The sequence below is a fragment of the Pongo pygmaeus genome, chromosome 3, assembly GCF_028885625.2.
Source record: "Pongo pygmaeus isolate AG05252 chromosome 3, NHGRI_mPonPyg2-v2.0_pri, whole genome shotgun sequence".
NCBI classification, from domain to species: domain Eukaryota; kingdom Metazoa; phylum Chordata; class Mammalia; order Primates; family Hominidae; genus Pongo; species Pongo pygmaeus.
In genome coordinates this window covers 90,829,679-90,845,813 of record NC_072376.2, presented here as the reverse complement: position 1 = coordinate 90,845,813, position 16,135 = coordinate 90,829,679, and the positions used below count along the sequence as shown (strand labels likewise).

At 40.9% G+C, this 16,135-nt stretch overlaps 1 protein-coding gene across 4 annotated transcripts in view; it reads right to left on the bottom strand.

Moving 5' to 3' along the window:
• The window catches only part of ANXA3 (annexin A3), a 58,639-nt gene that overhangs the window by 20,057 nt on the left and 22,447 nt on the right, over positions 1–16,135 (bottom strand). For all 4 annotated transcript variants that reach the window (XM_054486245.2, XM_063663791.1, XM_063663789.1 and 1 more), the window contains 3 exons: positions 10,964–11,058; positions 7,794–7,907; positions 3,693–3,783 (listed from right to left, as the gene is read on the bottom strand). In XM_054486245.2, the coding sequence (XP_054342220.1) occupies positions 3,693–3,783; positions 7,794–7,907; positions 10,964–11,058 (300 nt within the window). The remainder of the gene's footprint in view (positions 1–3,692; positions 3,784–7,793; positions 7,908–10,963; positions 11,059–16,135) is intronic.

Genomic DNA, 16,135 nt, shown 5'->3' with positions numbered 1-16,135 from the left:
AGTTGACAACTACTTTATCCATTTTGAGGCACAGTAGAATATAAAATTAAATATAATATTTTAATAGTACAGGTTCCTGGACTAGAACTTTGAGTTCCTGATCCCTGTTTCAGTGTTCTCTCACACACCATTGACTTTAGAATACCGAAAAAAGTTAAGAATTTAGACCTCTCTTTATTTAGACTCTATTGTGCCACTGTACTGGATAAGCTCTAGAAGACATCTGGTCCCTTTATGAGGGCCAACATGATAGTGACTTCCTGAACCCATTGTATCTTCTCTTTTAGGGAGCGAGTGACACAGAAAAGGAGACAAAGACAATAGAATAACAAAGAACTGAAAGACTCCTGGAAATAATGAAGAAAACAGTAGCCAAGAATAACCAAAAGCTATGCACAAATATTTATAAGCCTTGGGTAGACAAACACCATGTGGTAGGGGAGGGGGTGTTACTTGCTGGTGTCCAGTACATTAGAAGCAAAAAGGAAGAGGAACAGTTACTGTCACGGAAAACATTAGCATGGGGAGCAATGGATGCCTGCTGCCGAGAGACTGACAACATAACTGGGTCCCTTGGGTAGTGCTGCGACTTGAATCTCTGTAAAGCTTGGCTATGCATGATTGAGACAATTTCCTTCTTGATCTTCTTGTGTATCATTAATCTCTAGTAACCAAGGTAACCTTGATGCAGTTGTATCCCTTGTAGCCTCAGAGAGCATTACCCACACAGAAATTGAGGCTCTGGTAACTTTGTGCTATTATCGTCTGTCATATCTGCACAACACTATCCTGAACGGTAAAAGTTTCACTTGGCTCTTAAGACCTTAACCTCAATTTTGAGGACACTCATTTAATAAATATTTGTACTTATCTGCCCCACTGTTCTTAGAACTGAGGATACAGCCGTGAACAACATAGACAAAAATCCTCATCCTCATAAAGCTCACATCCTGGAACTGTTTGTACCTAAATGCTGGGCTCCAGGGATCTGTCACAGGGCAGGTCCACTTAGGGAGCAGTGGCTCTTCTAAGAAACATCAGAAAATACCAAGCCAACTTGGGAAACAGTGCCTGGCTCTGATGGGTTTTGTAAAATATGTGAACCTTGTTGAACTGAAATATTTTAAACACCTAAAACATACCCTTTTGTGCATTAATGATTAAGCAATTCTCTTGTCTACTTCTTTCTGTACCCGCTCCCTATTAGGTTCCACCAGTACTGGGGAGTAGAGGGGGACTGGAAGGCAGGAGGTAGAAAGAAGTGCAAGCTATTTGATAGCTATTCATGTCGGTGTCCACCCAGGGAAGGCTGTTCACCCTGACAGCAACAACTGGCTCCAGGTTCCTAGAACAAGTCACTTTGGCCCCCATGTAGGTACTGGCTCCAGCCAGATGGAGCCCTCTTTTCAGGGATCTGAACTCCTGCTCCTTAAGCCTCTGCTCTGAGCCCCTGAGGTCCCGACATCAGCCAGGTATGTCCCTCATTCTAGCTTCCAGTTTCTGACAACCTCAGCCTCTTTCCTTTGTTGTCTCAGGTCTGGGGGGTTATATTCTGCATGAATCCTTTTGTCCTTTTGTTCCCTTTTTGCTTTTTCAGTCCTCTGAAAGGTGTTTAGCAATTCTTTTTTTTTTTTTTTTCCAAGACAAGGTCTCACTCTGTCACGCAGGCTGGAGTGCAGTGGCATGATCAAGGCTTACTGTGGCCTCAATCTCTTAGACTCAAGTGATCCTCCCACTTGAGCCTCCTGAGGAGCTGGGACTGTAGGCGTGCACCACCACACCTGGCTAATTTTTGGTATTTTTTGTAGAGATGGGGTTTTGTCATGTTGCCTGGGCTGGTCTTAAACTCCTTGGCTCACGTGATCTGCCCACCTCAGCCTCCCAAAATGCCAGCATTACAGGCATGAGCCACTGTGCCCAGCTTAAGCAATTCTTTTGAGATGGAATCTCATTCTGTTGCCCAGGCTGGAGTGCAGTGGCACCATCTTGGCTCACTGTAACCTCCGCCTCCTGGGTTCAAGCAATTCTCCTGCCTCAGCCTCCTGAGTAGCTGGGACTACAGGTGCACGCCACCATGCCCATCTAATTTTTTTTTGTATTTTTTAGTAGAGATGGGATTTCACCATATTGGCCAGGCTGGTCTTGAACTCCTGACCTTGTGATCCACTGACCTCAGCCTCCCAAAGTGCTGTGATTACAGGCGTGGGTCACCACCCCCGGCCCTTTAAGCAGTTCTTTATATTACATTCTATCTGTCAAAATACCTAGTGCTGTTTCTGTTTTTCTGATTAGAACTCAATTAGTACATCAATAACAAAATAGTCACCTGTCATTGAGGTATTTACCTTCTAACAAGAATCTCCCAAGGCATCCTCTTTAACACCCACATGAGGACCAATATGTACTCCTTCTTTGGACTTCTCCCACTGCAAAAGCTCCTATGACACAACTGACCTCTGTGAGACACAAACAGAGAAACTGTGGCTCCCTTAAAGTACTTGGAGAGGGTTCTATGGGGCCATTGAATAGTAAAGAATTGGGCTGGTCTTATTCCTGATTCCTGGGAGGTAAACTCTAAATCCTTTGGATTTCCCAAGTCATAGGGGTGTCTTTGTTATTCATGGTTGGTCTCTTGGACTACAGCTCAGTTATGCTAAACAAGATGACTCAGAATAAAGGCTGGTCACATCAGAAAGATCGACCATATGATTAAAAGGTTGAGGCTTTGAGCCACTATATCAGCCTGACCTCTGGGGAGTGTAGGGGGACTGGAGATTGAGCTCAATCACATGAACAATGGTTCAACCAATCATGCTTATATAATGAAACCCCAATAAAAACTAAGGCTACCAATAATCAAGTGAGCTTGCTGGTTGGTAATGATATATCAATGGTCAGGAGAGTGGAAGCTTCCACTGGACCCTTCCAAATATCTCTGTATGCAGTCTCCGCATTTGATTGTCCCTGATTTGTTTCCTTTATGATAATACTGCATTTGTGAACACAGCACTTTCTTGAGTTGTGTGTCATTCTAGTGTGCTATTCAACCTGAGAGGGTAGTGAGAACCCTGAATTTGTAGCCAGTTGGTTAAAAGCATGTGTAGCCTGAAAACACCTGAGCTTGTGGGCTGGTGTCTGAGGTGAAGGTAGTCTTGTGGGGACTGTGACCTTAACCTGAGAAGTCACACTAACCCTGGGTAGTTACAGTCAGAATTACATTGCAGAGTCTTTCTAATTTTACACAGCCAGCAGACTATTAGGTCTTTAGCTACTTCTATTGAATCCTCATGCTCAACACATCCTCTAAATTAATCTAATTTCCCACACCCAAAATCGTGGATCTAATCTGAGTGATTTTCAACGCCTAAAAATAAAATATGATTTGAGTCTCTTACATTGATGAAAATGGTTAATTCAATTAATGAGAGATTGCTGAGAGCAAAATCCACTGCAGCTGTAGTATTATAAATGTAAAGCATTAATGCTATTGTTATGTAGCAGTCTCTAGCTCAGATCATATTCCAATTTTTCCTGGAAACTCATAGTCTTTAGCTGATTTTAGAATGTATTCTCTTTTCTGTAAGTCTTGTCTTCTCAAAATGCCTCATGAAGAGACTGAGAGGATTCTGGGAAAAGCAACATTGGCTCAAATATGTGTGAACAGTGGTGAAGGTAAGCAGAAAATAAGACACCTGTATAATAGGCTTGAGAGATCTCCTTCATTTGCCTGCTTGTCCTGGTAGTTAAGATTTCAATCAAGGCATCTTCGTTTGTTCCAGCACCCTAAAAAGGAAAAGAAAATCTAAATTTTAGAACACTTAAATAACTTAATCTCATGCCTTTTGGTCTTATTATCTTGTTTTATATAGATGAAAGGGCACTTTTGAGTAAATCAATACAAGGTTCTCTATTGCTCTAAAGTAGTTTTCTATATTTCCATATATTTTAGTATTAACATAAATCATCTGGAATAAAGTGACATCAAATTTTTCACTCTAGTGTAAAAATCAATTGAATAATTCTAGAAAGAAATAGTATAAAAGAAAAAGCCTGTGTCATTCAAGATCAGAAGTGACAGTCTAACAGGATTAACCCTACCAACATTCAAACATTCCACTATGTTTAGAAAAGGCTCTACAATACTTTTGAATGATTTCATCCTTGCATCACTGTACTGGGTCTATCAGCATGTATCATTCTCTTCATACAGGGAGCTTTTCAAATCCTCAGTAATTTGCATCATGCGCCTGGCTGGCATGGGGACTAATTACCTCTCAGCCCTGTTTATATCAAGGTCACTGAATCACACTGTGACTCCAAGAAAAGTCATGTACACTAAGACCTGATTGAATAAGGCCAGTGCAGTATATGAACAGAGACTGAATTCTGTCTCTCTGTAGCAGAGATTCCTAGTTTACCACAGTATCTCTTTTGTCTTTCTTCCTTAGTAATAGAACCCCCAACTTTTAACTTGGTACATAGCTACCCATATAAAGGCTATGTTTCTCAGCTTCCTTTACAGTGAAATATGTCCAGTAACTAAATTCTGACCAATGGGATATATGCAGAAGTACCATATGCATGCTCAGGGAGTATCCTTCGAGTGAGGGAGTGAGCCCTTCTTTGTCCTTTACTCTTTTGAGTTGACTGGAATGAAGACATAATGGCTGACTCATGAGCTGCCATCTTTAGCCAGGAAGTGAAAACCATGGGTTAAAGATGGCAGAGCCTCAAGATAGAAGGAGCCTGAGTCTCTGATAATGGTGGTGCCACCACACCCTGGACTTCTTTTATGTAAAAGAGAAACTGTTCTAATACTCACTGGTGAATCTAATACTTACAATTACACCTGCTAAACCCTCCCCATTGGGTAGCCATAGAAAAACAATGCTCAGATTTCACTTCAAGAGAATCAGCTGCAAAGAACGCAGTTAGCTAACAGCCTCCAACTGCCACACCTTTGAATCTACCAGAGTTCACACTGAGGTCATGTCCTCTCCAGGTGGCTGTCAGACAGCGACTGTAAACAACAGGCGTACTGGACTTGCGCCCAACACAGCACTCCTCCAAAGGGCAGTCTTTGCTCAGGGGCTCCCCAAAAGCCTGCCAAGGCTTTCTCAGAGCTTCACTATGCACTGAGGCTCTTCCTAATCTCAGCCTACTTCCTCTCCTCTCTCCTCTCACAGGGGTCAGGCCTGCACTGCGGTCTGAAGGTTCACCCCACCTACCCTGCTCTTCTCCTCTTTATCCTTCACAGGCGTTTCTCACAATAAATCTCTTGTACATCAAATTCCGTCTTGCCATCTGCTTCTCAGATGCCCATATGTCCTCCACAGAAAAGAAGATAACTCCATTCCCTGATGGCAAGGCAAAATATGGCTTATGCCTCAGATCTAGGCTCCCTTCTTTTTCCTCCTTCCTATTAATTAATACGTTGAGCACCCACTTCATTTCAGGAGTTGCTCTAGGAACAGAAGATATAGGCCAAGACCAATGAGGTTCCCTGCCATGGTGGAGGTTTGCCTTTTAGTTAGATGAAAAAAGATAATAAACAAATGGATTTTAAAAATAGACAAGGCCAGGTACAGTGGAATTCCACCTGTAATTCCAGTACTTTGAGAGGCCAAGGCAGGAGGATTGCTTGACTCAGGAGTTTGAGACCAGCCTGAGCGACATAGCCAGACCCTGTCTCTACAAAAAAAAAAATTTTTTTTAATTAGCCAGGTGTGGCAGTGTGTGCCTGTAGTCCCAGCTGCTCAGGAGGCTGAAGTTGGAGGCTTGCCAGGGAGGTTGAGGCTGCAGTGAGCCATAATTGCACCACTTTACTAGAGCCTGGGCAATGAAGCGAGACTTTGTCTCAAAAACAAATAAATAGACAAGATACTTTTAGACAGTAATAAGTGCAGTTAAGAAAATATATTTGAGTGAATTAATGGAAAATGTCTGGAGGAAAAGCATTCCAGATGGAAGAAACATCATGTATAAAGATCTCAAAACAAGAATAAGCTTATGATGTTCAAGGAGCAGAGAAAAGGCCAGTGTAGCTACATCATTAATGGGTGAGCAGGAGGGAGTATGACGGTCAGTTTTATGTGTCAACTTGGCCAGGCTATAATGCCACTTATTCAATCAAACACTAATCTAGGTGTTGCTGTGAAGGTATTTTTGTAGATATAATTTCAGTTTATTATCGATTCACTTTAAGTAAGGGAGATTACCTGTCTTGGCAGACCTGATCCAATCAGTTGAAATGCCTTAAGACCAGAGGCAACGCTTCTGTTTAGAATATTCTTTCTGTGGACAGCAGCTTCAGCCCAAGAGTTCCAGCCTGCCTTTCCTGATAGCCTGCTCTATAGATTTTGAACTTGCCTAACCTAACCAGTCCCATAATCATGTAACCAATTCTTCTTTCTTCTTCTTCTTCTTCTTTTTTTTTTTTTTTTTTTTTGAGACAGGGTCCCAGGCTGGAGTGCAGTGGCACGGTCATGGCTCATTGCAGCCTAGACCTGCTGGGCTTAAGTGATTCTCCCACCTCAGCCTCCCAAATAGCTGGGACTACAGGCATGAGCCACCATGCCTGGCTAATTTTTAAAAATTTTTTATAGAGACAAGTTCTCACTATGTTGCTCAGTTTGAGGCTGGTTTTGAACTCCTGAGCTCAAGTGATCCTCCCACCATGGCCTCCAATTCTTTCCAATAAATTTTTGTTGTTGTTGTTGTTTTGAGACAGGGTCTCTCACTGTCACCCAGGCTGAAGTGCAGTGGCACAATCACAGCTCACTGCAGCCTTGACCTTCTGGGCTCAGCTGATCCTCCCACCACAGCCTCCCAAGTAGCTGGGACTACAGGAATGCATTACTATGCACAGCCAATTTTTTGTAGAGACAGGGTTTCTCCAAGTTGCCCAGGCTGATCTCAAACTCCTGAGCTCAAGCAATCTACCTACCTTGGCCTCCCAAAGTATTGGGATAACAGGCAAGAGCCACAGCACCTGGCCTTACAATAAATCTTTTAATGTCTATGTCCTGCCTATTGGTTCTGCTTCTCTGAGGGAACCCTGACTGATATAAATAGAATTTTAAAAAGTCACAGAGTTAGACAGGAGCTGCACTATGTTGGGTGATGAAGGTCATGATAAGGAGCTTGGTTTTTAAGTATACAAAGCCATTGGAAATTTAGCAGGTAAGTAGCATAACCTGATTTTTAAAATAAATTAATAAAAATAATTTTGGCTGTTCTGTGTAGAATGAATTTGAGGTGGGCAAAAATGGAGGCAAAGGGACCAGTTAGAAGCCTATTGATATGGACCAGTCAAGAGATGATGGTGGTCAGACTAGAACGGTAGCAATGGATTTTGAGAGAAGTGCACATATTTATAATGGATTTTGAGAGAAGTGCACATATTTATAATGGATTTTGAAGTAAAACTAATGAACCTGCTGATAGATTTGGGAGCTTGGAAGGGTAAGAGAAAACAAGGGCTCAAGGATAATGCTAGGTTTTTAGCTTGAGTGTTGGGGTTAATCATAGTGCCATTTACTTTCAATGATGACAAATTAGAGAACTTGACTCTTCATGTCAAACAAAGGATACGACAAAATTCTTCCAGCCCAGGAACATTTGGGCTTAAGGTTCTATAACTGTTCCCTATTTCAGAGTCATTCTACCACTGGGAGAGTACAGACCAAAATGGCATCCAAGTCCACCCATCACAAGTGTGCACTGCAAGAAAGTCACTATTTTTGATGACTCGGTCAAACTCTGGGCAGAAATGGTTTGTGGGGGGCTCATACCTTCATAGATTTCTTTAGCTGCTTTGCATCAAAGAATGCTGGTGGAGTCACTAGGGCTACCATGAGATGCTCAAAGTGGCCAGAGAGATCACCCTTCAAGTCATCTTTCAGCTCCTAAAATCAAAAAACCAAGGGGAAAAATGTGAAATACTTTTCTCTTTCTCTAAAGTCACCTAGTGAAAGATGAACATATGTATCAAAATCAGACAAAACATGTCCATCCACAGGGAATAAACAGAAGTGTTGAAAATATTTCTATGAATATTAATCTGCATTTTCTAATTACTCCCAAATTGTTCCATTTTGTAGAGGTTTTTTGAAGGAGAGCCAAATGGGAGGATTCCATGAGTGCCACAGTTAGGAACTGTATTCAAATGCATTTCCTAGATCCACCATACTTTCAATGCTTAAATTGGGGTAAGGGAAGAGGAAGAGGAACCCTTATAGATTCACGCTCAGCTTCAGTGGGAGGTGCTCTATTCCTCAGTGGCTTGCCTCTCAGTAACTCCCAAAGAGCTCCAAGAGGAAGGGGAAGGGAGGACAGTGGCTGGTCATTTGTCTCTGGTGAGAATGTGGAACTAGGTGGCATCAGAAGCAATTTTCTGGCAACAAGTAAAGAAAAAAAACCTCTAAGTGTGGCAATATATTAGACTTATTTTTTCTGACAAATAATAATTGTACTTATTCATAAGGTACATAGTGATGTTTCAATACATATAATGTATGGTAATCAGATCAGGGTAATTGCATACCCATCATCTCAAACATGTAACATTTTTTTGTTTTAGCAATATTCAATATCCTCCTTCTAGCTATTTGAAACTACATTATTAACTATAGTCATCCTACAGGGTGATGGAACACTAGAACTTAGCCTCTTACAGACATTACCTATTGATATTGTTTTGAGCACTGTTTTCACACGTAAGTACAGTCCATCTTCCCTGCTTAAAGGGGGGTAACAGGGTTTCTATTTTCAATATTCAATGGCATAATACTGAATAATATTTGTTCCTGCTCCTGATTATTTTCAGCTCTGAAATAGAGGCGGGTAGCCTCTGAGCCTGCTGAAATGCTGTGGGCACAGATTGACACAACCACACTCCTGGGGGGTGCAGCAGTGGCATGTTCCTGCTGAAACAAATGGGATGGCATTCAGTGTTATCAGCTCTGCTTCAATTGCCACAGTGTTTTTTTCCTCTCTAAATGGTAAATTTCACTACCATCTGTCCTCAATCCAAGCCACTGCAGCTGAATCTTATTTCACAGCTCTCATCCTATTCCACTGTGAGAAATGGTTGTTCCCCTCCACCTCCATCTTTCTTCCATATTTTGGAAATACTGAAAGGCCAATAGATCATTCACCTTCTCTGTATGTGAAAGTGTTGTCTTGCCCAGAAGCTAGGCAATTTATTCAATTCAACAAATGTTTTCTGGGCACCTGGTCTGTGCTAGGCCTTTAAAGGTAAGTTAGACAAAGTCCTTATCCTAAGACATTCTGCCCTCATGGGAAAAACAGAAATATTCAAAGATAAAATTTCAATATAATATGCTATCTGATAAAGGGAGCTCAGAGAAGGGTGTCTTAGTGGAGCCTGGGGGCCTGGAGAACACTCCCAGGAGGTAATTCCTGAGGTGCCTGTGGATGGTCACTAGACCCTCTCAACAGTTGGCCGGGTCTATTTGTACCTTTTCCCTCCACAGTTCATTATCTACAGCAGCCAAAATAATCCTTTAAAAATAAAAACTGCAGTATATTATTCCTCTGCTTACAAACCTCCAGTGGTTCCCTGTGGCCCTTAGAATAAAATCTAAACTCTACCAAGACACAAGGCTTAGCATGTTCTCAACCTGTCTCCAGCCTCATCTCTTTCTTCTGCCCCATTCACTTTCTACATTCCTGCCATATTGGAATTATTTATTTCTCACATATTGCCAGTTTCTTTTTGCTTCAGGGCTTTTATATTTGCTGTACCTTAAATACTATCTCCTGATCAAGCAGGGCAGAACCCCTAGTATTGTTTAGGCTTAGTGGGGAATAAGGTAACAACCCCTCACTGACATTCCTTCATCACCCTATGTGCAGGAGCCAGTCACCAGTCACTGTCTATCATATCAACCATTTTAATTCTTTCATATCACTTATCATATCTGAATTATTTTTATTTACTTGTTTATTATATTCTAGTAGAATGTTAGCTCCATGAAAGAAGGCAGGATGTGCTTTTTATACCAGTCTATCTCCAATGTCTTGGATATCTCCTAACACAGATTAGTACTCAGAAATAGGCATTGGACAAATAAACTGTATAGCAAAGACCAAGTCTTATTTTTACTTTTTCCTTTTCTTTTCTTTTTTTTTTTTTTGAGATGGAGTCTTGCTCTGTTTCCAGGCTGGATCAATCTCGGCTCACTGAAGACTCCACCTCCCCGGTTCAAGTGATTCTCCTGCCTCAGCCCTCAGCCTCCCGAGTAGCTGGGATTACAGGCATGTGCCATCACACCAGGCTAATTTCTGTATTTTTAGTAGAAATGGGGTTTCACCATGTTGGCCAGGCTGGTCTCAAACTCCTGATCTCAGGTGATCCACCTGCCTCGGCCTCCCAAAGTTACTTGTTCTTATATAGTTTCTGCTAATTACTAAATTTTCATTTGCTGAATGAATTAAACCTATAACTACATAAATATTTTAAAATTAAAAGAGAAATAAAAGGTTGTCTAAGACAGAATTAGTCAGATAGTTTGCCTAGTAATTCTTTGTTGTGGAGGGCTGCCTTGCACATTCTCGGATGCTTGTAGCATCCCTGACCTATGCCTACTACATGCTAGAAGTATCCCCCACCATCCTGTTTGTTATCATCAGAATATCTCCACACATCTCAAATGTCCCCTGGGGAGCAAAATCACTTCTGGTTTAGAACCCACTGGGCTAAGGCAAACCTTATCCTACAGGTGAAGAAACTGAGGCCCAGAAAGACCAAGTAAGATGCCCAAAGCCAGTCAGCCAGTTCAAGGCAAAACCACGACTCAGATTCCAGGCTCTGACTGGACGTACAGGGCATCTTCTGTTATACTCAGCCTGAAACAGAAGACTGTGGGCATAACCATGTGGGAGTGACCGTGGTACATTAATGATCTCTTTACTGCCTGTCATGTTAACATGACCTTACCTTTCCATATGCTGCTTGATATTCCTTAACAATCAGCTGCCGCTGTGCATTTGACCTCTCAGTCAGAATGCTGATGAGCATTTTCTCATCAGTTCCTAAATGAAACAAAAGTTATTTTACTCAATATTTATGCTCAATATTTGTCTTGAACAAAAGCAAAATGATCAATGGTCTGAGACAAATGCAGAGAGTAAGGCATTTTAATTTCCAGCTTCTCACCTGGTTGGAATCTTTATTTATTTATTTATTTTTGTTTTTCTGAGTTTTGGAAAAGAAAGTTAACTTTATTTGGATAGTTTTGGGGGAAGGAAACAATCATTGTCTAAATACTCCTTTCTGTACATCAGACAAAAGAACGTACTACTTTTGAACTTGACATTTTTACCTTTATGAGGTTTGGTTACTGTCTTATTGCCTTTTATCTTTCTCCCATACTTGATATCAAAATATTTCTTCCTCTGGAAAACAGGAACCAACACTTATTGAGAATCTGCCCTGCATGAAACACCCTTTTATTCATTGCCATAGTTAATATTCACAGGGGCCCACTGTACTAAAGACGAAGACACGAACTTGTCTTCCTTGCCAAAGTCACACAACTTCTGAGTGGTCCAGCAAGAAGTTGAACCCAAATCTCTGACGCCAAAACATATATTTCTATCTCTGGTCCACATCTCTCTCATGTATTTCTTCCACATCTCTCTCTCTCTTCCTTCATTTCCTTCCTTCCTTCCTTCCTTCCTTCCTTCCTTCCTTCCTTCCTCCTTCCCTTCTTTCCTCCCTTCCTCCCTTTCTCCCTTCCTCCCTTTCTCTCTCTCTCTTTCTCTCGTTGCCCAAGCTGCAGTGCAATGGCATGATCTCAGCTCACTGCAACCACCACCTCCCGGGTTCAAGCGATCCTCCTGCCCAAGTAGCTGGGATTACAGGCATATGCAATCATGCCCAGCTAATTTTTTTTTATTTAGTAGAGATGGGGTTTCACCGTGTTGATCAGGCTGGTCTCGAATTCCTGACCTCAGGTGATCCAGCCGCCTCAGCCTCCCAAAGTGCTGGGATTTCAGGGGTAAGCCACAGCGCCCAGCCTCTCTCATGAATTTCAAACCCATATACAAAATGAATTGTTTGTAAGCGAAAGGTAACATCAGGCCAGAGCTGATGCTGGCCTGCCTGAGAATGACCTTGAGGTCACTCTTATCTTGATGACTACAGTAGTAAGATAAACATGGAAAGTTGTGTCTAATTAATTTCCCAACCCACGATGATACCTGGTTTGGGAAGCTGTGAATTGGCTTGCAGGCCTAGAGCACGCATTACTAGAGAGGTATGAAAGAGCACTTGGAACTCAACGCTCAACTTCTTTGTGTCAAGGTGACCCTCACAGACCTCATCTACACACTTCCATGGCAGTGGTACATAACTTACATCAATGATGAAGCAAAAGCTTCTGTGTACTTGGTTAGCTGCTGGGCCTTCCAATGAAAGATGCTGCCTTTCTGTGTCTTTGGTTTTATATTCTTATACCTAGTTAAGTAAATGCTGAATCGATTAAAGTGTATTTGTGCTCTGTGGGTCTGAGTACCAGTTTGGACCCATCATCTATGTACTGTACCCAGCATCTGTGTCAGTACACTAATGGCCACCACAATTGCACAAGTATCTGAAATTCAGCATGTTCTGGGTGGAATTTATTGTATTTCCTCTCTGACTTGTCCTTCTTTCTATGTTCCCTCATCCACAACTATGGATATAGTCATCCAGGCAAAAATCCTGGGAATCATCTCAGATTCCTTTCTTTATCTTATTCTCTATATTATAGCAATCATCTGCATCTCTTAAATTTGTTGTCTCCTCTGCATGCCCTCTGCCACTGTGTCCTTATCATATTTTACCTGGATAACCTAAATTGCCTCCTAATGTGACCCCCATATAATTATTCCTGTACAGTACTACCTAAGTAAATGTTTAAAAATACAATCTAATCATGTTATCCCCTTGGCTAAAATTCTAATGGCTCTTTGTAATCTTCAGGATGAAGTTTAAGCCCCTTAGCTCGTATATCAGCTCGTTATGATCTCTCCTGCCTTATGTCTTTGTTCTCATTTTATACCCCCTCTCTGCATCTCTATAACCTGTGCACCTGGACTACAAATATACCAAACTACCTGCAGTTATGTGTAGTTTGTATGCCTGGCAGTTTCTCATCTCTTATTTTTAAACATGCTCAAGATCAAAAACTAAGCCAAGATGCCCCAGGTTCAGAGACTGTGTCTGACCTATCCCTAATGCAAACGCCATTATGATACCCGATTCTGACAGAACGTATCAGAAGTGGTGCTCATAAACAATAACCTCCTTCTTAAAGAAGGCCTGTAAGCCAAAGTGCAAATTCATGAAGAAACATAATGTTTAAAAAGAGGTGACAGAATTTAAAGACTATTAACCTCATGAAACAGTCTACTCAACACTAGATATAAATAGGGCAATCAGGCTTGGTGCAGTGGCTCACATCTATAATCCCAGGACTTTGGGAGGACAAGGCAGAAGGATTGCTTGAGCCCAGGAGTCCAAGACTAGCCTGGGCAACATAGCAAGACCCTGTCACTACAAAAAATTTAAAAATTAGGCACACATTGTGATGAACACCTGTAGTCCTAGCAATACCAGAGGCTGAGGCTGTAGGATCCCTTGAGCCCAGGAGTTTGAGGCTGCAGTGGGCTATGATCATATCATTGCACTCGAGCCTAGGTGACAGAGCAAGCCCTTCTCTCCTAAAAAAAAAAAAAAAAAAAAAAAATAGGGCAATCAAGAGATAAATGAAGAAATAACTTACATTGAAAAATGGAAAAAAATAAACCTCAAACAGGCAGAAATAATATTACATTGATATAAAGTTCTAATATAGTATATTTATGGAATTTGACAAGCTGATTTTAAAATTCATAGAGGAGGGCAAAGAGCCAAGAAAAACCTTGCCCAGTAGATATTTAGTGTCATTATAAAATCCTAATAATCGTGACAATGTGGTGTTGGGAGAGGCAAATAGATAAATGAAGCATAACAGAGAAGAGAAAAATAGGGAAACATAAAACAGAGGTGACATTACATACAAATCAGTGTGAAAAGGGTGAGCTCTTCAATACATTGTTCTGGGACAATTAAATGTCCACATGAAATAGAATAAAATGAGACACCCTAAATACCATTCACGAACATTAATTCCACGTATATTAAAGATCATAATATGAAAAATAAAATTTCAAAACTTTGAAGAAAAAATATAGGAGAATATCTATCTTTATGACTTCATTATAGAAAAGATTGAATAAGCATAAATCCTGGACAAAAATATTGGTAAACTTGATTTCACTAAAATTTAAAAACTTCTATGCAATAAAAATTGCTGTAACCAATTGTATTAATCCGTTTTCACGTTGCTGATAAAAACATATCCTAGACTGGGCAATTTATGAAGGAAAGAGATTTAATGGAGAACTCACAGTTCCATGTGGCTGGGGAAGCCTCAGAATCATGGCGGAAGGGAAGGAGGAGCAAGTCACATGTTACGTGGATGGCAGCAGGCAAGGAGAGAGCTTGTACGGGGAAACTCCACCTTATAAAGCCATCAGATCTTGTGAGACTTATTCACTATCATGAGAACAGCACGAGAAAGACCTGTCCCCATGATTCAATCATCTCCCACCAGGTCCCTCCCACAACACGTGGGAATTATGGGAGCTATAAGATGAGATTTGGGTGGGGACACAGGGCCAAACCATGTCACCAATGTTAAAAGAAAACCATAAACTTATAGGAAATATTTTCATAGCTTGTAATATTTTTTAAAAAGTTTGAATTGAGGAATTATAAAAAAACTCTCGCCAATCATAAAGAAGACAAACCAACTGAAAAAAATACATAAAATATATTTTATATTTTATTGACATATGAAAGTGGAAGCAGATGCACAAGTGAGGATGCTTAACTGCATCAGTCATTGGAGTAGAGAGAGGAAACAAACACACATGCAGTATAAGATACTGTTTAGACACACTTAATTAGAAAAATGGAATAGTTTTACTATAGCAAGTGTTGGTGAGAATATGGAGCAAAAGAAAGTCTTGTACATTGCTGAAAGGAATGCTAATTTCTACATTCATTTCAGAGAGCAGTATGGCAAAATTTCTAGTTAATTTGAAGATAAGCATCCCCATCAATGTGGAAATTCCAATTCTTGTCATATTCTAGAGAAATGCTAGCAAATATGCACAATGAGACATAAGAGGAATATTCATTTCAGCATTTTTATATTGCAATATAAAAGAATTGTAGGCAATTTAAATGTTCCATCAATATTCCCATCTTCTGATATAGTGATGCAATAGACTACCATGCAGTTAAAATTAATGCACTAGAGCTAACCATATCAACATGGATAAATTTCAAAAATATAATGTTAAGGGATAAAAACATATTGCAGAAGAATGTATACAGTATGGTTTCATTTTATGCTGTTTGAGACCATGCAAAACAATATGTACATGTATACGTAGTTATGGTATTAAAAGTTTCATGGGAATGAACTCTAATTTGGGATGGTGTTTATCTCTAGGGAAAGGGGCAAGAGTGAAATCCAGGAAGAACTGACGGGATTGTATTGGGTTTTTTTTGTTGTTGTTGTTGTTTTGTTTTTGAAACAAACTCTCACTCTGTCATCCAGGCTGGAGTGCAGTGGCACAATCACAGCTCACGGCAGCCTCAACCTCCCTGGCTCAAAGTATCCCCCTACCTCAGCCTCCCAAGTAGCTGGGATCACAAGCCCAAGCCACTAAGCCCAGCTAATTTTTTGAGTTTTTTGTAGAGAAGGGCCCTCCTTACATTGCCAGGCTGGTGTTGAACTCCTGGACTCTAGTGATCCTCCTGCCTTGCCCTCCCAAAGTGCTGGGATCACAGGCATGAGCCACCATGCCCAACCAAGGGGGCCATATTTGTAATGATTTATTATGATAATTATTATTGTTGTTGGTAGCAGTGGTGGTGGCGGTTAGATAGGACTAATACAGGGTGGTCACAGGAGAACAGAAAATTCCAGGCAGCAGTTTCACATGATTAGCAAAAGGAAACTGTTGAAATAGCTGCAGAAACTAGGGGCTGATACAACCCTGAAAACCCATA